The sequence below is a fragment of the Eublepharis macularius genome, chromosome 10, assembly GCF_028583425.1.
Source record: "Eublepharis macularius isolate TG4126 chromosome 10, MPM_Emac_v1.0, whole genome shotgun sequence".
NCBI lineage: Eukaryota > Metazoa > Chordata > Lepidosauria > Squamata > Eublepharidae > Eublepharis > Eublepharis macularius.
The window spans coordinates 568437-590533 of NC_072799.1; the positions used below are offsets into that span (position 1 = coordinate 568437).

The 22097-nt window shown below is 59.6% G+C and overlaps 2 protein-coding genes across 6 annotated transcripts in view; one reads left to right on the top strand and one right to left on the bottom strand.

Moving 5' to 3' along the window:
- Window positions 1–714: 714 nt before the first annotated feature.
- Window positions 715–2744, bottom strand: WBP1 (WW domain binding protein 1). The gene is made up of 4 exons (XM_054990031.1): window positions 2521–2744; window positions 2318–2420; window positions 2032–2193; window positions 715–1877 (listed from the first exon to the last, which is right to left on the bottom strand). The coding sequence occupies exons 1-4, from the start codon at window positions 2572–2574 to the stop codon at window positions 1300–1302; spliced, it is 897 nt and encodes a 298-aa protein (XP_054846006.1). The 5' UTR covers window positions 2575–2744; the 3' UTR covers window positions 715–1299.
- Window positions 2745–18288: 15544 nt separating this feature from the next.
- The window catches only part of RTKN (rhotekin), a 35605-nt gene continuing 31796 nt past the window's right edge, over window positions 18289–22097 (top strand). For 2 of the 5 annotated variants that reach the window (XM_054989805.1, XM_054989806.1), the window contains exon 1: window positions 18289–18497. In XM_054989805.1, the coding sequence (XP_054845780.1) occupies window positions 18387–18497 (111 nt within the window). In that variant the 5' untranslated portion in view covers window positions 18289–18386. Of the gene's footprint in view, window positions 18498–19340; window positions 19957–22097 lie in introns of those variants that run through there. The other 3 variants (XM_054989799.1, XM_054989798.1, XM_054989804.1) reach the window with 3 other exon arrangements.

A 22097-nucleotide genomic window follows, 5' to 3' on the forward strand; every position in this document is an offset into this window, starting at 1 on the left:
CTAGCAAACGACTGACACAAGTTCATTTGGAAAGAAGTGAAAAAAACAGCAGAGAAAGCAGAATGAAGAGAGGGTGGTCTTGCTTCACGGGGGCTGCAGGCCAATTCACAACCACCAAGCAAGTAGATCTGTCTGATGTGGGTTTTTAGACCAGAGCAGCCCCTTCGCGTCTCGAGGCAGGTTCCTCAGCTACAACGGCCACGTGCCCAGTACCCTGGCCCTTGCCCATGCTGTGAGAATAAGGGTGGAAAGGCCAGAAGTTCCCAGAGTTTGGGGTGAGCGGGTCAGAGGGCAAGATTTGGGGCCACACTCATGACCAGCTAGATCACTGGGGGTGGGGGGGAACGGCTAAAAAACAGAGCTCCAGGGAGAGTTCTCAGAGGGAACACTGCTTTCTAGACAGAAAGACTGATCCTAGGCCTTGCAGGAGGAAAAGCTTAAAAACTCGACACGTGTACTCGGGAAAGGTGCCTGCACAGTACTGTCAGAGGCTCTTGGAGGTCCCGGGGCCTGTTGGTTTAAAGCAGGATAGCCTGAGATGACCCACACGTATGCAGGGCTGAGCCTAGCCGTGACCTACAGGAACACAAGCCCTCTTCCCCGTCACACCCCAGAGGATCTGAACAACACTGGCATTGCTGTTGTAGCCATGAACCCCCCCTACCATATATGTACCATCCTCTATTTCCGTCATACAATTAAAACAAGGCCCTCTAAGCCAAGAATTACCACATCTCTTTAATTATAAGCACACACTGCTGTCCTCAACAGCACATGTGGAAAGACTCTCCACTCCCAAGGTCCCAGGCACCAGGATGGGGGTGGGGGGAGCTGCTTCCTGCAGTGGGGGTAGGGGGAAGGCCAGCTCCCCACTGCCCACCTGGTCAGTTTGGATTATGGAGCCGATGCCAGCAGGAGTTGCCCTTTTCATGCACCCAGCATTCTACCAACCCAGTGCAAATGTTAAGGAGCAGGGGGCTGGCTGCCTCCACAGGGAAGAGCTAGACCTTGTACCAACAGGACACAGGCACACACACACAGATGCTACAGTAGCCAGAGGCAGGTGAGTGGCCCCGCTCCCTCCCTGCCTCCCTGGTGCAGAGCGCTTGGGCCCCCCAGGCAGGGAGGCAGGGCAGCAGCAGGCCTTTGGTCACGGAGCTGGAGGGGGAGGGCACTCTGCGCTGCCTGGGTGGGGTCCGGCCAGGGCAGTGTTGGCGTAAGGCGGTCATTCTGCACAGTGAACTGCTTGCTGCCCAGTCCCTGCTGCGAGCAGAGCTCTGCCAAACAGGACCGCCACCCTCAGATGGGCAGGACGGGCGAGGGGGGCAGGTTTTCCGGGCACCCCTCAATCTGTCCGTGCAGGGGCTCCGGGGCGGTGCAGGGGTGGCCCTTGCTCAGCAGGTGCGCTGCCTCCTCCTCGCTCTCCTCGTCCTGCGCCCGGCCCACCTCGATTCCAGAGTCGCCGGTCAGGCGTCGGTGCCGGAAGGGCTCGGCCTCCTCTGGGGCCTCATCGCTGTCCGAGCCCCGCTGCGGCTCGCCCTCAAAGAGCTGCACTGCGGAGGAGAAGAGCGCGTGCCTGGCCGGGGCACGGCCAGCAGACTCCCAGCTGTCTCCCATGCCGCCGCAGGCCCCGGCGCCCTCGGCCTCGCTGGGCGTGCTGGCCTCCGTGGCAGACAGGGAGGTGCTGCTGGGCGAGGTCAGGCAGCTGGACTCACAGGAGCAGCTGGTGCAGTTCTCGGAGCTGCCTGTCAGCGTCGCTGTGCTGGAGCCCAGGCGGCTGGCCGAGCCCCCCAGGGCGGCGCTGTAGGGTGGCGGTGGTGTGCTGGGCCGGTGGGCCACCTCCTCGTAGGCCGGTAGCTTGAAGGAGGCCAGCAGCCCTGCGTGGGAGGCAAGGAGCGCGGGTGGGGCGAGGGGTCGGCCGGGCCGGCCTCCCCTCCCGCCCCGCCCCGAGGGCGCCGCCCGCCCAAGCGCCACCGCCCTCCCCCCGCCCCCCCCAGGCCGGCTGCAGGGGGCTGCGGGGCGGGCACTCACGCAGGTCGGCGGCGGAGGGCGGGTAGTTGCAGGCGCCGTGGTAGGCGATGAGGTTGATCTCGCGCTGGCGCTGCTGCTGCTGGAGGCGCAGCTTGGCGCGGCGGTGGCGGTAGGCGCAGCAGCAGCTGAAGAGGATCAGCACCGTCCAGAGCAGCCAGAACCCTGCGGGCCAGAGCGGGGCGGGGGGCGCTGCTCAGCGGGGACGCGCCTCCAGCCTCCAGCGCGCGGGTGGGGGGGCGCGCATCCCCGCTCCTCCCCGCCCCTCCCCTCCCCTCCCGCCACTCACACCAGAGCTCGTAGTAGTAGATGCAGCAGCCCGTCTCCCCGCAGCAGTGGCCCGTCTCGCACACGTAGGGCTGCCTGTTGACGCCAGGGCAGTACTCGCGCGCCTGGCCCAGGAGAGAGAGAGAGGGAGGGAGGGAGGCCGGTCAGGCGCCGCGCTCGGCCCGGCCCGGCCCGGCCGCCTGCCCCGCCTGCCCCGCGCCCTACCTGCCGCTCCCGGCCCAGCAGCGCGGCCCACCCGGCCTGGGCCTCCCGCTCCATGGCGCCGCTACTGCCCCCCGCCGCCCCGGCCTCTCGCCGCCGCGCCCCGCCGCGCCCGGGGCTGCTGCTCCCCCGGGGCCGCCGCCCTCCGCATCCCCCCCGAGCCGGCGCGGACCGGCCCCGCCTCAGCTCCGGCCGCCGCCGCCATCGCTCCGGGCCGCGGCGCCGCCTCCGTCGCGCGCGGCTCGCCAATCAGAATCCGCCGCGCTGCCCGCCGCCAATCCGCGCCCGGCCCTCCGCGCGCCCGAGCCAATCGGCAGCCGCCCTCGGCCCTCGCCGCGAGAGACAAAGGGATGCCGCACCCGCCTCCCCGGCGACAGACGGGGCCTTTGCCCAATCGCGCGGCGAGACCCCGAGTAGCGGGCGACTGACGGGCCCGATAGCCAACGGGGCGAGTTTCCCCGAGAGGCCACGAGGAGTTCTGTTGGCCGGCGCTGAGCTGGCCAATGGGGCACCGCCGCTAGGCTCGCGGGTGGGGAACGATGGGAGCGGCCAATGGGAGGCGGCGGCCTCATCGGGGCGCGCGCCCTGCGCTAGAAGCGGGTTTGATTCCCGGGGAGGGGCGAAGTCATCTGAGCATGTGTAGAGGGCAAGCGAGGCACGCCGGGACTGCGGGTGGGGCGCCTCTCGGCCTCCGGAGCCAGGCGAGGCGCCGCGGGGCGGAGCAGCAGCAGCAACCCGGCGCTGTGCTTCTGTGCAGCCCTTGGAATAATCGTAACAACCGCCACAACATTCGGTTTATGCGCCTCCCTCCTTCAGGACGACTTAAGGCGGCTTCCAAAGCCTGTTCTTGGTGAGGCTGAGAGAGCTCCGAGAGAGCCGTGATTGCCGCAAGGCCCCAGCTGGCTTCAGGCGGAAGAGTGGGTGTGGGTGTGTGTGTCCAGGGGTCATTTCCTAGAAAAAGAGCGGCAGGAACTCATTAGCATAAATCATTGGCATACGCCACGCCCCTTGATCAGGCCAAAATGGCCGGGTTTCAGCTGCTGCCGCACGGGGAGTGTTCCCCCACCTGGCAGTAGCCCGATCAGGGCCGTTTCGGCCCCAATCCTGGCCAAAACAGGCCCAAATGGTCAATATCAGGCAGGGGAGAGTTCCCCCGCTTGGTACTAACATGATCTGGGCTATGGTGGTTGTGGGTTTTCCGGGCTGTATTGCCGTGGTCTTGGCATTGTAGTTCCTGACGTTTCGCCAGCAGCTGTGGCTGGCATCTTCAGAGGTGTAGCACCAAAAGACATCTCTCAGTGTCTCTGTCTTTTGGTGCCACACCTCTGAAGATGCCAGCCACAGCTGCTGGCGAAACGTCAGGAACTACAATGCCAAGACCACGGCAATACAGCCCGGAAAACCCACAACAACCATCGTTCTCCGGCCGTGAAAGCCTTTGACAATACATGATCTGGGCTGTTTCGGCCCCAATTCAGGCTGGTATGGCCCCAGTCAAGGCTTAAACAGCCCCAAATGTCCAAAAGTCAGGTGAGCCGGGCCACCTGACCGTTGGGGGAACTACCGGAACGGCATTCCTGTGAGTTCCCCCTGGAAATGAGCCCTGGGGGATCCAACTTAGTCTTCCAGACTAGAGCCCCACGGTTCTTAACTGCTGCCTCACTCAGAGCTGTGAACAAAGCCAGTGTTGTTGTTGTCCCCCACTCGATACAGCCGGGGAGCTGGACTGAAAGGAGCGCTGCTCCCCCCCCTCCTGCTGGGCTCATGGCAGGAGCTGCAGGTAAGGTTGTTAGGCCTCTCTGTCCTCCTTGCGGGAGGGTTGGGGCCTGCGCTTACCTTCTGCCTGCTCTCCATTTCTCCCTGGGCGCCCGCAAAGGGCACGTGTGCCCCGGAGCCAGCATGATGACATCACTTCCGGAAGTAGCATCACCATGGTAGGCGCGCAGCAACGTCGCTTCCATGAGTGATGCATGCTGGATGCAAGAGCACTCCTAAGCTCTGCGCAGGGACAATCCAGCCAGATTGGGGCCCAAATTTGCTGGAAATAAAGCACAGCCACGCTCCCATGGCCAGTGCAACGATGTCACTAACGGAAGTGATGTTGCCACGCCAGGTGGCAGCACACACGCAGCACACGCTACTGAGGTGCCTGCCAGTGGCAGGCAAGCTCCAAGAGCTCGCCCCCTCCTGCCGATCGCCCAGTGAACAGTGGATGAGGGGACAAATCCCCAGGGGTTTGCCCGCCCCCAGCAGGCCCAACTGCTGCTTTCCTGTGCTGCAGCAACATCGGACTCCAAGGCAGGCTAGGCCTCACCCTCCCCAGGGCCGGCGCCACCATTGAGGCGGTGAGGCGGGCGCCGCAGGCACTGAGGCGCCAAAGGGGGCGCCGGGGAGTGCCGGGGGCGGAGCCGCGTGCCACGGAGCTGGCGTGCCTGGCCTGCAGCTGCTGCAGCCGGCCAACCCCACACTGCCGCCACCACCACCACCACACGCCCCTGGTCGGGTGCAGCAGCCGCGGGCCAGGCACGGCAGGCGTCCGGGGCAACGTGCAGAACCTCCCCAAACACCCGCCGCGCCAGACTTGGAGCGCGGGCAGCCTCCGTGCGCCGTCCCAGCCACCCGCCGGCCAATGGGGCTGGCTTTCTGCATGATGACATCACGCAGTGACATCATCATGCAGTTGCGGGGGCATGCGTGCACTATGACACACGTATGTAGGGGCAGCCGCGGGCCCCAGAAACCCTGGAGCCACCCCTGACCCTCCCCAGCCCCTGTTATTCATCACTCCAAGGCGCTGCATCCTTGGAGTGCAAGTTCAAGGTTTTGGTATTAACGTAGAAAGCCCTTTGCGCTTTGTGGACTGGGACCAGCATATCTGCAAGACCGCCTCTCCCCATATGTGCCCCAGAGGACACTCCAATCAGCAGAGAAACACCTGTTGGTGGTCCCTGGCCCCAAGGAGGCCCACCTGACCGCATCCAGAGCCAGGGCATTTTCAGTCCTCGCTCCAGCCTGGTGGAACTCTCCGTCTTCTGAGACCAGGGCCCGGCAGGATTTGTTATCATTCGCCAAGCCTGTAAGATAGAGATGTTCCGCCAGGCATACATATGGCTGAGGTAGGGCTTGGCCTCCGCCAGCCGAAAAAAACCCGGAGAAGAATATAAAACCTGAATCCCTCCCTACTGGGGATGACCACCTCCTTGTGGAACTGTGCTTGCTGCCTATCGATTGCCACCATCTGACTGTAGTCAGTGTACATTTTGTGAGTGAATTCTCTTTTAAATCTATTTATGGTTTTAATAGTATAAATTAATTCTAATATGTTTTTGAACTGTTGTAATCCACCCTGAGCCCTTCGTGGGGGAGGGCAGACTAGAAATCCAAAGTAAATAAATAAAATACTATTCCTGGTAGCTCAACACACAAACCCCAGATTCTGACCAGAAGGGAGCTCCGGCCCTGGGAACCTCAGCCCTGGACGTCCAGCTGGACTTTTAATCTTGCCCTTCTGCTTCAGACCAGCCATCCACCTCAACCCCCAGAATACAATCAGGGAAGAGAAGCAGAGTCCAGGCCCACAGGCCGTGCTGCCTAGGTCCGATTCAGAAGTCAGTGAACAGGAAGTCAGTGAACAGCTCAGTGCCTCCTTCAGGGTGCCTGCTCGATCTTGGCTTTGCCTGGCAGGCGGAGTCCATCCAGTACAACCCGCCCCCTCAGAGCTGGGGCATGGGTGACTCTGCTTGAGGAGAGCAACATTTGCAGCAGGGAGCACAGGAGGCGGCGGCGGCGGCCTGGGGACTTCCCAGTTCTTGGTTGGCTCCTGTGCAGCTGTGCGGAAAGGGTAGACTGGTTGCACAACTGACAGAATCTGGGAGTGGCTCAGCCCAGCCCTTTGCCAGATGCAGAGTTTTCCGTCCCCTTGTACCTAGCAGGGCCACGTAATGCCTGTCTGTTCATGGAGGTTCTCACAAGGGATGTTCAGTTGTGATCCTGCATCCGAGGCAGCCGGAATTTCAGGCCTACACACACACATGCACAGCTTGCCAGGAAAAGAATAGAAATTCCTCATCTGAATGCTGGGCCCAGAGTTTGCATCCGAGCAGTTGCAGAGTGCATTTCCACAGCCAGGTCTGGGGTAAGGGGAAAGTGTTTGCAAGCCGTCTCTGCATCCCGGGACCCCCTTGTCCCCTCACTTGACCGCTTCCTTTGTAGTTCACCTTTCTTCCAAGTGGGGACTCAGAAAGCAACTTAAAACTTCATTCTCCCCTCCTCATTTTTGCCTCACAACAACCCCCCTGTGAGGTAGGCTGGAATGAGTGTCACCCAGCAAGCTTCCATGGCAGAGTGGGGAATCCAACCTGGATTCCCTAGTTCAGGGGACCCCAACCTTTTCAAGCAACTTCAAAATGGCTGATGCAGGAGGCGGAGCCAGCCACACAATGTCAGGCTGTGAGGCTATGCATAACTCTAATCGTAGGAACTCTTCCGCATTTCAGATGAATCTGTACAAAGAGGCAGCCAAACAGAAACTGAAGGCTGTCAGGCAAGCAGTGGACATGGCAGAGCATGTGGCAGAGTTCCAGGAGGCCCAAGGGAGAAAGTTTGTGGGAGGAGGCAACCATTTTAAGGGCCATGGAGGACCATCCCATTGAACAAGATGCCTCTTCAAATGAACACACACAGTAGCACAGCGGAGATCTTTGTGCTCTGGCGGCAGCTGTTGCTGAAGCAGTTTTTTAAAAATCTGCACAGGCAATCAGATTTCCAATGGCCAATCAGAAGTGCTGCTGGGCAAAAGTCCTACCTGGCCCCACCCACTTTCTGAAAACATGGGTGCACCAGGAAAGGTGTTGGTGGGTGCCATTGTGCCCATGGGCACCACGTTGGGAGCCCTTGTCCTAGTCTGACATTCTAACCACTACACAATGCTTTGCCTAAGAACCAACGGGTCCAGTACTGGGGGCAGCCCAGTGTAGCCCCATCCCTTTCTTGGTGGCCTTAGGAAAGTGTAGGTGGGGAGAGGCAGAAAGGACGGTCCTCTGAAATGCTGCCCCAGATGTTGCGGAGGAGGAGGAAGCCACTGCTAGGGCAGAGATTAAAGAAGATAAATCCATCCAGCTCAAGACAGCTCGATGCAGGGAAGAGGCCGGAGAGAGCAGAGAGGGCGAGGACCAGGACTCTGCAGCTCAAGAGGTAACGTGTAGACAGGTGCCTAGAAAATGCAAGGCGCACATCCATTCACAGCCACTTCAGCTCTAGGCATTCTGAATGCCGGCAACTCTCTAGGGCCTTGGGCAGAGAGAACCTGAAATCTACCCCTCCCCGGCGCTTGTGGAACCTCAAAGAATAACAGCCTTGTGGCAGGAACATATTTACTTTTATTTACATTGTTTATAGTCCCCCTTTCTCACTAAGACTCATGGCAGATAACATAGAATAATGGTGGTGGTGGTGGTGGATTTTCTGGGCTGTATCGCCGTGGTCTTGGCATTGTAGTTCCTGACGTTTCGCCAGCAGCTGTGGCTGGCATCTTCAGAGGTGTAGCACCAAAAGACAGAGATCTCTCAGTGTCACAGTCAAGTCAAGTACATTCAACAGGATGGATATATCCAACAAACATCACAATAGGATGTGAATTGTAGAATTCTGGAGCCAATGGGACATCTGGAACAGACCGAAGTGAAGCATAAGAAGTACCTGGATGCTTCAAACAATTCAGAAATTACATAGTGGGGTCCTACTTACAAAAACAGGCAGTACGAAGTATACAGTACAGACCCCAGTCCCTAAACCTCTTTCCGAAGCATCTTCAGGAACCATTTTGTTACATTACAGCCCTATTATCTGGGAGATAGGCCCTCAGTAGTTACTGCAGAAGGCTGGGGAGGGGGGCTTCCTGACTTCATTGAGCAGGCCATTCCACAAGGTGGGGCCACCACAGAGAAGGTGCATGCGGGGCCGGCCCACCCATTGTGGCTGGGCTGGCAGCCGCCTCGGGTGCTAAAGCGCTGGCCTGGGGGCGGAGGCGTGCGCCATGGAGCTCAGTTGCCCCGTGCTGCTGCGCCCAGCCAGGAGTGCATGCTGGCGGCGGCGGCAGCGCGGAGCCACTGAGCGGGCAGCCTCCCGGCCCTCCTGCCCAATTCTTCTGTGCTGCTGCCGACGCCGATACACAGCTGCGCAGCAGGTGGCTGGGGCGACGCGCAGAGCATCTGAGCCGGAGGGCTGGGCGGATGCACGCCGCCGCGCACCACCCCGGCCGCCTGCCTTGCCTGGCCCACAGCTGCTGCTCCTGGCCAGGAGTGTGTGCTGGCAGTGGCCGCATGGGGCAGCTGAGCGAGCAGCCTCCAGTTGCTCTGCGGGCCGGGCCAAATTCCAGGACGCCAAATGCTGGGTTTGCCAAAAGGGGGCACGTCACAGGGGCATGCAGGGCACCCAAGAACAGAGGCTCCCCGCCGCAGATGCTGCCATGACAACGGCCGGAACAAAGGGGTTCATTCCAGCTCAAAGAGTGCCACTCTGTAACTAACTGCTCCAGCCGCACCGAAGTCCTGAACACCCGAATACCGACCAGAGAGAAGATCAGGGTATCGGTGAAAATCGAAGGAATGCCATGTAAGATGGAGGTCGACACCGGATCGGCACTCTCAATCATCTCAATGCACAGCTACCACCGAGGGTGTCCTAAGAAAAGAGGCCGACAGCTAGAGCCATGTGACATACACTGGACGGACTTCCAGGGTCGTCAGGGTCCGGTGGCAGGCGCTATCAAGTTCGAAGTTAGTTTTAAAGATTTTTGTGGCCCCCTCTGCCTGGTCGTCATTGAGGGGCACTGCAGAAGTTTGCTGAGGCTCGATTAGATTGAAGCGTTGGGAATCCATATCACCACCATGCATGAAATCAGCCAATCAAATACTGAGGCTGTCTTTTCTGAATTTCCATCCGTATTCGACAGCTCCTTGGGACGATATACTGGACCGCTGGTAACCTTCGACCTGGACCCTACAGTGCTGCCAATCCGTTTGGAAGCTCGACGTGTTCCCTTTGCTCTCAAGCCATGCATTGACGAGGAGCTGGACCGGCTGGTCGCACAAGGGGTCCTTGAGCCTGTGTCACATGCCTGTTGGGAGACTCCCATTGTCACGCCCATCATGGCCAACGGGGCAGTACATATCTGGGTGGACTATAAGTGCACCCTAAATAAGGCACTGCAACAGCATGGTTATCAGGTGCCAGTAGTGAGTCACCTCCTGGCATCTCTAGTAGGGGGCAAGATCTTTGTGAAGATCGACCTGGCACAAGCCTACCAGCAGCTTCCAGTAGATGAAGCCACCACGGAAGCACAGACCATCGTGACTCATTGAGGCACATTCAAGGTGAAGTTTGGTGAGAGCCAGTTTGGTGTAGTGGTTAAGAGCTCGAGACTCTAATCTGGAGATCCGGGTTTGATTCCCCACTTCTCCGCTTGAAGCCAGCTGGGTGACCTTGGGCTAGCCACAGCTCTCTGGAGCTCTCTCAGCCCCACCCACCTCACAGAGTATTTGTGGGGATAATAATGACATACTTTGTAAACTGCTCTGAGTGGGCATTAAGTTGTTCTAAAGGGCAGTATATAAATAGAATGTTATTATTGTTATTTATTATAAGTGGCTCCAGTTTGGGGTCAGTGTGGCACCTGGAATTTTTCAAGGACTTATGATGGGACTGCTCAAGGGCATCCCTGGTGTCATTCCATACTTTGACAACGTCCTGATCACGGGAATGCCCTCTACAGAACTCATTGGCCGTCTGCGACAGGTACTCCATCACCTCCAGGACGCTGGACTCAAGGTTAAGAAGGAAAAGTGTCAGTTTGGCGTGGTTCATGTAAAATTCCTGGGATTCATGATTGACGCTGTGGTGGAACGGGCAACTGAGCCGCCGTCAATGGCCTGCTAGCCCCGCTATCCGCCTCCCACCGTCCCTGGTGGGCGTGGTTCACACTCACATCATGGTCGATACAGGGATTACTTCCAGCCGCTTTGAAAAGGAGTCCACTACAATTAGAAAAACTTGCCCCTGGAAGGGCCCGGCGAAATCAATGTGGATCTGCGACCATGGTGTGCGCATCATCTCCCATGGGTGCACAGGGGCCTGTGGCATGTCGGGCCAAGACTCCTGGCAAGGCAGATAGGTCTGTACCCATCTCTCCACAGCTTGGTCCATTCCTGGCCACCACATGTAGCTGTGGGCCAGAGCTTTCATTTTGACCAGGGTGGGCAAATTGCGTCCCGAGGGCCACATGCGGCCCTCTACAGAGTTTTTTGTGGCCCGCCAAGACAGTCAGAAAAATCTGTCTTGAACCGAGATTTCCTTCCCGTGCGCGACTGAAGATTCGTCTAGTATTTTCCACTAGGACGGCTACGTCAATACGCATGTGCAGTGTAGATACGCGCTTTTCTGGTTGATCAGGTTAATTTGAATTTTGTCTTTGCAACAGTAAATCTATAAATGTCCAACTTTAGTGAAACCATGAACCCTCCGAAAAAACGTAAAATCGGTGATGAATGTCATGTGTTTAATGAAGAATGGACAAACAAATATTTCTTTGCGGCCCTCCGCTAAAAGGTGCGGCCCTCCGCTAACCTCCGCTCCCACAAAGTGGCCCCCGAGCCAAAACAATTGCCCACCCCTGATTTTGACAATCCCCAGGTGTCCCAGATGAAGTGCCTCCAGCACACGCTGATGCAGTCTGGATGGAACGACTACTCTGTTCCCCCAAAGCAAGCATTCCTCGTGGACTGATAACTCATGCTGGTAGCAACTGAAAGTCTGGAACTCAGTGTCCAGCCAGCTGATAGGCCCCCCCTCCATACCCAGTTGAGAACCCAAGAGAGCGTGGGGGCCTTGCCAGAGTGGGCTGTGATGTCTGCTGCATAGAGAGGTGGTTGGCACAGGTCTTCCAGCTGTATGATCTCATGAGCAGGAGTGGGGTCTGCGGTTGGGCCCTGCAGTGGCAGGTGATTGAGGGCATTGGCATGTCCCAGGGCTTTGCCCGGATGATAGAAAAGTTCGAAATCGTAAGCAGACGGGAAAAGGCGACCAGCGCATCGTTCTCGGAGACATGACCTGCGGGGTCTGTCGGTTGGGTGTTTAATGGCCAAGTAGCGGCTTGTGGTCTGTAGTGATTTCGAAGTGCCATCCGTAGACATAGTCGTGGAACTTTTTTACACCAGCAACCAGAGCAAGAGCCTCTTTGTCGATCTGAGCATAGTTCCATTCCATCCGTGATAAGGTCCTGGAAAAGTGCACGATAGGGGCCTCCCGCCTCTCAGGTGTTCGATGGATCATGACTGCGCGGATACTGTGAGGCATCGCAGGCGAGCTTGAGCAGCTTGATTTCATCGTAATGGGTGAGTATGCTGTCTGATGAAAGGAGGTCCTTAACTGCGGAGAATGCCTGGCCGTGCTTCTGATCCAAGACCCAGGGAGCTTTCTTCTCAAGTAGTCTATGCAGTGGCTCGGCTAGTGATGCCTTGTGCAGCAGGAAAGAATGGTAGAAATTTAGGAGTCCGAGAAATGCTTGGAGCTCTTTCTTGGAACTCCAGGGTCCGTGCACTGCGAACGGCCTGCATCTTGCTGGCTGTAGGGTGGATGCCGTCGGTGTCTGTAACGAAATGGTTTCCAGGAGTGAAATCAGTGCCACTAGCAGTTAATCTGTCTTAAAGAGAAAAGAAAAAAATGTTCCCCATGAGGTCTGATGGGTTGTGGGGCCAGGGAGGGGCCTGCAGGAGTCTTGGTGTGGGACGCCCTTCTTCCTGGACTACAACTCCCAGCTGCCCCGGGGCCAGGAAAGTGCGGGGGGGGGAATAAGGGGTGGAGCAGCCTTTATAAAAAGAGACCCAGCCCATCTTGAAAGGAGATGGAGAGATTCAGCCAATCCTGAGGGGGAAAAGGTCAGTTAGGCTCCTTCTTGGTTGAGGAAGGAGAGGCTCCTGCTGCTGGGTGAGACCAGGTTGCCTGGGCCCTAAGTGTGGAGGGCCTGGGAGGCAGCAGAGAGGAAAGGAAGGGGGGAACCTTCTTCCCTGAGACCCCCACCAGCCCCTTAAGGCAGAGCAGGGAACAGTGTGGAAGGGAAAGCAGACGGCGGTTCTCTTCAGTTTGATTTTCTGCCCTATGAGCTCTGAACAGGGGGGGGGGTCCTACCCCTGTGTGTGGTGCCTTTACCTGCTTTGTATATAGTGCTCTGTGTATAGTTATTAAATTACACTTTTTGGGAATATAAAGGAGCTTGTGGTGCTCTGACTACGTAAGCTCCCCCACTTGGCACCCTACAGGAAGGGAGGGAGCCCTGGAGAAATGGATCAGGCCAGACCTTGGTGGCTTGCCAGTTATCCAGGGCCCACCCAAAGATTGGGGAATTCACTTCCCAGTAAGGAACCTCAGCCAGAGGGGTCTCACTGCCCCTCAGTCAGGCGGTGTACAATTCGGTGAGTGGTGGCAGCGACGGAGAGTGTGAGCCACGCCCACCAGGGACGGTGGGAGGCGGATAGCGGGGCTAGCAGGCCATTGACGGCGGCTCAGTTGCCCGGACTGAGAGCCAGCGCCTGTTCCGCCACACAAGACATCCAACACATGGTGTGTGGTCAGTAACTAAAACAAAAATATCACAGACCAAGCAGGGCTGTAGGACCCTGCAGCCCACCTGGTGGCCGGGGCTACCTTTCCACGACTCCTGAGGCTGCAACTTCCACCGCAGGAATGGGGCACTCTTGCTGGCCCCAGGCCAGAACTGTGCGGCCAGAACAGAGGTAAAAATCAGGATCGCTCAAAGGAAGGGCTCCCAACACGGCTGACCAGAAGGTGCAGAAGGTAGCCAGTCAAACATGGGTACAGCAGATCTCTTAGGTTGGTTCCTTTGTAGGGCATCCAAGAAGCAGCTGGCCTGACTCAGAAAACTGGGACACAAAATGACTGCAATTATGCAGCCAGCCTCAAGAACCTCCAGAGTTGCTTCTTGTTCTAGCAGGAGGCTGGACACAGCTCCCTCCAGCACGGTATGCTTGCCTGTCAGGGGCCTCGGGCAGCCCGCTCTGACCTGGAACCCCCCAAAGGCAGTTTGCTGACCCTCGTGCAGCTGCTAAAGGGGTTAATCTTTTGGCCTGTCTCGGCCAGGCTGGAAACATGAGATGCAAATGCTAAGGGAGAAGTGCTAGTCAGGGCTGGAGACAAGCGTGGTGTTGATGCGGGCCAGCGTTGAGGGGTGGCGCTGACGGAGCACCTGTTCCACCGAGCGCTGGAATGTTACATCTGCCCCATGGAGATGGAAGGGCATACATTTGAGTCGGAAGAACCCTTGAGGGGCCTCGATGGGGGTCTTCTCCATGTCCTTGCAGCGGGAACGGCACCTACGGTCAAGTACGGGGCCACTGCAAACCTGCTGAGGAGGAGGTCGATCTGCATCAAACTAAGCAATCTTGGGGACCTCACAAAACTGCTTGACCCCTCTGGCCACAGTATCAAAATGGTGGGACTCTGGCAGGCAGGCTCTGCGGGAAGGCTCAGTGATGTCAGGCCTTTCTTGTACCTTTGGGGCCACTTCCTCCCACCTTTTCGGGGCGTAGGGCACCGAGCCGCCTGTGTCCCCTGCCCTGGAAAGGTGGGGATGTGATGTCGCACCAGTGGGTGGCAGTGGACTTCTGGGTGCCAACCAAGCAGAACCTGCACTTGGGTACTTTGGCGAGGAGTGAACTGGGGGTTTAATTGGGGCATTTACCCTTTGGCGGGTCCTGAGAGGCATAACCTCCAGATCCTGGGTGCTGCGGCCCAATCTCATCCGCCCTTGGAAGCTGAGCAGGGCCCTGGTTAGGACTCGGATGGGAGACCATCAAGGCAGTCCCGGGTCTCCTTCACTTCTCCCCCTTGTGGCTATCCAACACCAGCCAACTCCACGCCCCTCCCTTGCAGATGGATGGGGGGGGGGCTGGTCCCAGCAAAACTAGGTACGGCAAATCTGGAACCCACAGCAGGTCAACCTCCTGGTGATCTCCTCAGGCCCCTGGGCGCTCCTGTGCACATGTGCAACAGCTCTGGCCAAGACCACTAGAAGATCAGGTATGAATCAATCTGTCCATCTCACAGACACTGAGCTGCCAGAGTCCTGCGGGGCTGTGTTTTCTTTCCATAAAGCAGGAATGAAATGATGAAGAGCGGGGCTTTTTTTCAGCTGGAACGCGGTGGAACGGAGTTCCAGAACCTCTCGAAAATGGTCTCATGGCCGGTGGCCCCGCCCCCTGATCTCCAGACAGAGGGGAGTTGAGATTGCCCTCTGCGCTGCCGAGCGGCGTGGAGGGCAATCTCAACTCCCCTGTCTGGAGATCAGGGGGCGGGGCCACCGGCCATGTGACCATTTTCTCCAAGGGCAACCCACTGAGTTCCACCACCTCTTTTCCAAGAAAAAAAGCCCTGATGAAGAGTCCGGAACATAACCAGGAGTGCCCCTTCCCAGCTGGCATCCCGCTCCACGAAGCCCCCACTGACTAGCCTCCTCCTGAAGCCATCTAAGCCAGTCGCTGCCACTTCTTGCAGTACCAAATTCCTGAAGTGAGTAGTGTGCTGGGCAAAGAAGGCTGTCTCTTGTCTCCCGAATCACCTACTAGTTGGGTGATTTCAAATCTATGGGAGGGGAGACATGGCAACAGGCAAGCTGGGCCCGGAGGAGCAAGTGAGGCAACTGGTGCCTCTCCTCACTTCTGGCCCTTCTCCTCACTCTGGGAATGCAAGGTCTCTCTGTTCTGCTTCACACCACATCAGAATTCACCTGTGACTGCTGGAGGAAGAAAGCTGGTCTAGCATCCATTGCTGGGAGGCGGCTGTCCCAAGTGGCTGGCCTTGCCTCGGCGTGGCTAATGCTGAGTGGATGCTCGGTACAGTCTCAGCCCAGGGAGGTGAAGGGGCCACCATTCACAGGCAGCCCACCTTCAGCGCAAGAGCAGCAGTGTTGGATCTGACTCACAGGCCCTCCTGTCTCACACAATGGCCAAACACAGCCCACTGCAAACGGGGCACGGGAGACCTCCATTGCTGTCCTCCGGTGCAGGGATCAGAGGGCCGCCACAAGGCCTGGGTCTGGCACATAGCTGGAGTTCTGTTGTGGGGCCTCAGCAGCCAGGGGTGCGGGAGCCATTGTGGCCTACACCAAGGAGGGAATGATCCCCCGTGCCGTTTCGCAGCTCGAAGCAGTCCCGGGGAGGTGCGATTGGCACACTGAGGAAACTTATATGCACAGGCGGCTACGCTTCCGTTTCTCCAGCAGGGCAAGAGCAACTCCTTAGACTGGATCGAGTTGGGGAAATGGTGAGGGGGGAGGGCTGAAGTCCTTGCTCCCCCCCCCCAGTCCTGCTCTTCAGCTGGGCCCCGGGAGCCCAGGCACACATCTGTGGACAGTGCACGGGGTCCCACTGCGTCTTGTGAAGCTTTAATGTGCTCCTGGCCTCCTGTGCAATTTTGCTTTAGCACTGCCTCTCTCCTGGAATGATGCTCATGCACGGACTTGGCAATGCCTGAACCAGTCCTTGGGAAACGCTACCCAGAGGCCAAGTCTCTCAGCACAGTGCCGGGAGACGCCGCACCAAGCCAGCTCTCAGCATCTGCTTCTCTTTGGCTGTTGGTACCCTGAACTGGTTCCCCAGCAGGGCAGGCCCCCATCTTTTGCAGTGGCCGTGCTTCCCCGGGGGCTAGATGGGAAGAAGGGGCCTGTTCCTTGGTGTTGCTCCATCCCCCCAGGCCCACCCCTCAGCCTGCTCTCTCTCAGGGCAGCAGACGGGCCCTGCCAAAGGCCCAAACCAAGACAGTTACAATGATGGGCATTTTGCCAGCTATGCTGAACTTGTCTGGCAGTTCAGACACCTCACTTGAAGCACACACAGGCGTTCCCTTGTCAAGGCACCCCCTTATTGTACCGCCTCAGCGCTTGGCACTAGGCGGGCATGCGGACTGTGGCCTCGTGGCAGCGCTCCTCCATTGTGCCAGCCACAGCTTCGCACAAGGACTCCTCCCGAGACAGCTTGGCAGCGGGCCCCAAACCCCAGCTGCCACACAACAGCGCACTCCTGCACCAGAGGTGGCCCCAGAACGTTCCTGTCCCAGGCATCCCCCCCTCCCCCCAGGTTTCCCATGCAGCTATTCCAAAGTTCACAGCACATCCTCTTGCAATCTCTGGCCCAAAGGGTGAGAATTAAGGACTCCAGACACCACCGTGTGCCACGCTGCTTGCCCCGAAACACCCTCGGGCCGGCCAGATTCCAGGGGAAGAGTCCCAAAGCACTCGGCAAGATGCTGGAGAGCCCAGGCAGAGGAGGGGCCACCCAGGCTGGACTACCCAGGACACATGGCCATCAGTGCAATCCAGCAGAGAGTTATTCCCGTCTAAGCCTACTGACTTCAATGGGCTTAGATGGACATAACTCACCCCAGGAGTGGTGCCTCTCGAGTAGGGGTGCTTGGCCAGCATGCCACTTTACCATTTGCATTGTGCTGACTCTACCCCCCCCCCCCATTTCACAGACAGGGAACGGAGGCAGGTGATGTTGCGAAGGATGTATCCAACCTCCTTCTCGCCCCGTGCTCAGAGTTCCCTTTCACTCAGCCCGCCTCCATAGGTGTTGTAAGAGAAATCCTTTGGGCTGACTCAACGAGTAGAAACCGGAAAGTATAGCCCTCCTTCTAGCAGTCCTCTGGAGTCAAGGTGGGACAGTGCGCAGACCCTGCCACTGGGCTAGTGGAGCCATGGGACTGGAGCAAAGAGTTGCCGGCTTGGGCAGCAAAAGGTCCATTTCCAAGGCAAAGGCTCAGTCAGTCCGAAACAAAAAGATAAAAGGCCAAAGGATCAGTACAATTGCTGCTTGGGGTGAAAGGAAAGGACCCCCCCCCCATTTATATGGAGGGATTTTTTGAAATAACTCAGAGGTGCCTTGGTAGGGACAGGGACTGTAGACGATGCTGCTGAGTACAGTCTGCTGCTGTAGATGTGTGCCTACTGGGGGATTTCCACCTTGCTAAACATGCCATGGAAATTAGCAATGCTTCCTTTCGAAAACACTCTTCTTTGTGCTCAGCTTTATTCTTGTTTTGAATTTTCTGCTACTTGCCCTATTGGATCTGCTCGCTGAAGGTCCTTACTGTTGTTCATTGTTGTACTTTGCTCACTTCTAGCTGCTGATTATATTGCATCCTGACTTGCACTGTGCATTCCGCCTTGGCTTTCAGCGAGCAAGGCGGACTGGAAATGAGTCAGCAAGCAAGGCAATTCATGGCAGCCAGGGCAGGGAGGGCCGGGCAGGAGCCAGCCCCGCTGAGACCCCCCCCCCATGCCTTTCCCATTGGCGGTTGTGGGGGGGGGAGACCTGCGGCTGAACGCGAAGGCGCCCCTTGGCCCGCCCCGGGGAGGGAGCTGCGAGCGGCGCCTCGTTCGGTCGCCCGCAGAGCCCGGGGGCCGCGGTTGCGCCACGACCGCGCGGGGCGCAAGAGAGCGAAGCCCCGGAGGCCGGCCCAGCAGGTGCGGCCGGGCCACTCGGCGGGGCGAGCCCGACTCCTTGGGTGGGACTCACAAGCGAGCCGGGCCACAGCTCCGCTGCCTGGCTCGCCGCCGCCCAGCGCCGGGACTGGAGGGCGAGGCACCGCGTGGCCCCCTCCGGGCCTCCGGCGCTCGCTCGCGGGACCCGGAGGCGGCTCCCGCCAGCTTCGCTCCACGCCGGGCCGGCTCCTTCCCGGCCGCGGGGCGGGGCGCGCGCGGCGCACCGCCCAGCCCCGCCGCCCAAGGTGGCCCAGGAGGCCGGGGGAAGCGCAGGAGGGAGCGAGCCCGGCCGGCCCAGCGCCGCCAGCCGCCCGCGACCATGTTCCAGCGGCACCACCGGAGCAGAGTGACTGTGGCGCGGGGCTCCGCCCTGGAGATGGAGATCCGACGGGGCCGCTTCCGCCTCAGCCTCCTGGCGGACCCCGAGCAGGTAGGGCGGCCCGGCACCCCGGTCCCCGGCGGCGAGGCGCGGGCGAGCGGCGGCGGCGGCGGCCCCGCCCCGGGGGGGGGAAGGGCGGGGCGGGACGGGACGGGGCAGGCCGGCGGGCCCCCCTCGGGCAGGAGAGCGCCAGGGAAGGGCGGCGCGGCGCGGCGGTTCCTCTCCCCCGGCGCCGCAGCGGGCAAGGCAGCCGCACCGCAGCTTTTGCCCGGGCCTCGACGCTCTCGAGGGGCGCGTGGGCAGCGGGCCAACCCTGCCCCGAGGGCCGGCGGCAGGAGGGCGCGTCCCGCCGCCCTGGGAAGATCGCGGCGGCAGAGGCGCGGCTGGGCGCGGGCCGGGGGCCGGCCTGCCTCCCTGGGCGAGCGGGGCCAGGGCATCCGCGCGGAGGGAGCTCCGGCTCGGCCGTGCGCCGAGGACTGCCCCGCGCGCCCCCGCCGCCTTGGCCCGCCTCGGGCAAGCCGCAGCAGGCCCCCTCCCGCCGGAGAGTCCGGCCGCGCAGCAGAGGCGGCTCCTGGGGCGGGGGCGTGTCGGGGAGGCGGGCGAGGAAGGGCCGGCGTTGCTCCTGGGGCGGCTCGGCAGTGGCCCGAAGCGGCGCTTTGGCTGCGGGCCTGATTGGCTGCCGGGGGCGGGGCGGGGCGGGGCGGCGCAGTCCGGTGTGGGAAGCGGCGCGGGCGGGGCGGCCTCTCCGCCCGGGAAGCCTCTCGATGCTGCGGGGGGGGGGGAGGTCCGGAGCGATTCGAGCGCCCAGTTCGGAGGAGCCGAGTCGCGCCCCCCCTTTGCTGGTGGCCTCAGGACAGCCCCCCCCCCCGCCGCCGGGCGCTCGCGGTGCGGCCGCCTGCAAAGGAGGGGGGCGCCTGGCGCCTCTGAGGAGCAGTGGGCGGCAGGAGCCCCCTGGAGCCCGGGGTGGAGGGGGAGGCAGCCGTGCCAGGCAGAACCAGGCCTGCCAGCCAGCCCCCCAGAGACGCCTGGCCCTGGCGCTCCGGGTGGGGAGGGGGGGGCCTTGCCCCTTTCCTCTCCTGCCCAGCATGCAGGGCACAGGAGGGCGAGGAGGCGGAAGAAGCGCCTGGTGACAGGAGGAGGCGAAGGGGTTCCTCTTCCAGCGGAGGCCAGGAGGCAGCCCCAGGCTTGTCCCGTTGGGACCCCTCCACTCTGAGAATGCCCCTCCGCAGTACTCGGCCATAGGATGACAGGCTCAGGGCTCCCAGGCTGGGCACAGTCGGGTGATGGGCCGTGCTGTCAAGTCATAGACCGCTTGGAGCGACCCCCTGTTGGGGCTTTCAAGGCAAGACCCTGAGAGAAGCCGTTTGCCATTGCCTGCCCTGCCAAGCTACCCGGGTCTTCATTGGTGGTCTCCAGTCCAATTATTAACCAAGCCTGACCCCGCTCAGCTTCTGAGATCTGATGAGAGCGGCTCTCCTGGACTCTCCAGGTCAGGCCACCACCCTTGTTAGTGAGTACCTAAAACAAATAAAACTTGATCTGCCCTTTCGATTTACTCGGGACCTACAGTCTGAGGTTTTGACAGCACAAACATGCAGGCAGCCGGGTTGGTGGATCAGGCATGAACAGACCCACAGTGCCCAGCCTGCCCCTCTGCAATTGGCACCGCTCTCAGGCTGAGCCGCAGTTCTGCAGTGGCCAGAGTGCTGCCTGAGGACTGCTCTGCTGCAAAGCTCACTGGGCGGCCTTGGGCCAATCACTCTTCCCTTTGGCCTAAGCAATCTCACAGGGGTTTGGGGAGGATAAAAGGGAGGCGGGGGAGAGCTCTGCCTGCAGCCCTGAGCTCCTCGGGCGAAGAGTGGGCGGGCGACCCGGGGCTGGCTCTGCTCGCTAGCTGCAGTGCATGGACGACACGTTGAAGGGACGGAAGAGCCGGTCTGAGGCCGAGGGCGAAGCCGTCCATTCCAGACTCTCACCCTCTGGCTGCAACTGGGGCAATCCCGCCGGGCAGGGAGCAGCTCTTTTGCTTGTGTGTTTGACGTGTTGGGAGTCCAGAAAGAGAATGAAATCCAGCGGCCCCCAGCCTTACAGAATAGCCTTCTTCATTGCCCTGACTTCCAGCCAAAAGGTTTCTCGTCACCTCTGGATACCATAGAATCCTAGAGTGGGAAGGGGCCATACAGACCTTCTAGTCCAACCCCCTGCCCAGTGCAGGATCAGCCTAAAGCATCTCTGACAAATATTCATCCAGCCTCTCCTTGAAAACTGCCGGTGAGGGGGAGCTCACCACCTCCCTATCTCCTCACCACCTCCCTCCTCACCATCTTGGCTGCAGTTGGTGCCCTTGGGCCTGACGTGTGCCTGCCTGCCACAGCCACCAGAAATTGTTTCTGCTTTTGACACCGCAGCCCAGCAAGGGTCCTACCAGAGGCATCTGAGGCCCTGTGTTTAGCCTGGAGCGAGGGCTTTCTGCTCAGATGACCGGCCTGCATCACAAGAAAAAGCTCAGAGAGGTGCCTTGAGAGGGGCAGGGACTATATGCTGTGCTGTTGGGTACGGTCTGCTGATGTAGGCATGCACCTACTAGGGAGTTTCTACATTGCTAAAGATAGCATCTAAATTAGTTGCACTTTGTTTCAGAAAGGTTTCATCTCTGTGCTTGACTTTATACTTTTTTCTAATTTCCTGCTCCCACACCCTATTCTCTCTCTTCCACTGAATGTCCTTACTGTTGTTCACTATTGTACTTTGCTCAGCGAATGTCCAGGCTGTTGATTGATTTGTGTTTTCACTTACACTGTGCAGTCTGCCTCGGGCCTCCGTGAGAAAGGTGGACTATAATAGCAATAATGAATCTGGGCCTTCCTCTCCTTCCCGGCTGGGAGAGGCAGGAGGCAGCCTGGGGCATCAGCTGGCGAGCTCGGTTTCAGCTGCAGGTTAAGCAGAGGGTACCTCGTTTGCCCGCTGACCTATTTGGGGGTGGCGTCGTGAAATCAGGTGCATGCCAAGGAGGGGGCAGCTCCACGGCAGGTGCCCTGTTGCCTTGGTGCGCTGTGCACTCTTCATAGCCCCTCCTGCAATTTTCAGCTCCAACCAATGATCCGCTTCCTCGGCAGCCGTCTGTGCCAAGCTAAGCACACTCTGTTTGGGCCCAGGGAAACAGCTGCTTCACGTGAGATGGACGCGTGCCTGGCTGCACTGTGGCCACCAAGTGGAAGAAGTGGCTCCTGCTTTGAGAGGCGAGTCGGCCTCCCCCTCGTGGCCAGTGGCCTTGTTTGGGCAGACGGGCATGCTCCCTCCTGCCCTCTTAGAGTCATGGCGGGGTCTGGAGATGGCTTGGGGAGGGTGGGCTGGAGCGGCAGTTGGCCAGTGTCCCATCTCCCCCCTGAGCAGCAGCAAGTGGCAAGAGGAGAGGTGGTTGGCATTCTGGTGCTGGTGCTGTTGGGCGCTGGGCCCAGGAGCCTTGGCAGCTGCCCTCGGCTGCCCTTTTGGGACAGCTCTTCATTGGACAGAGAAGCCCGGAAGCCCCCTGGGCAAGGCAGCAGAGCTGTGGGGGCAGCGCGCGGAAGGCTCCCCGTGGGATCCCAGGCAGGATTTCCACTTACTTTTCTTTTTAAAATTTTTCTTTTATTTTAAAACATTACATTACAA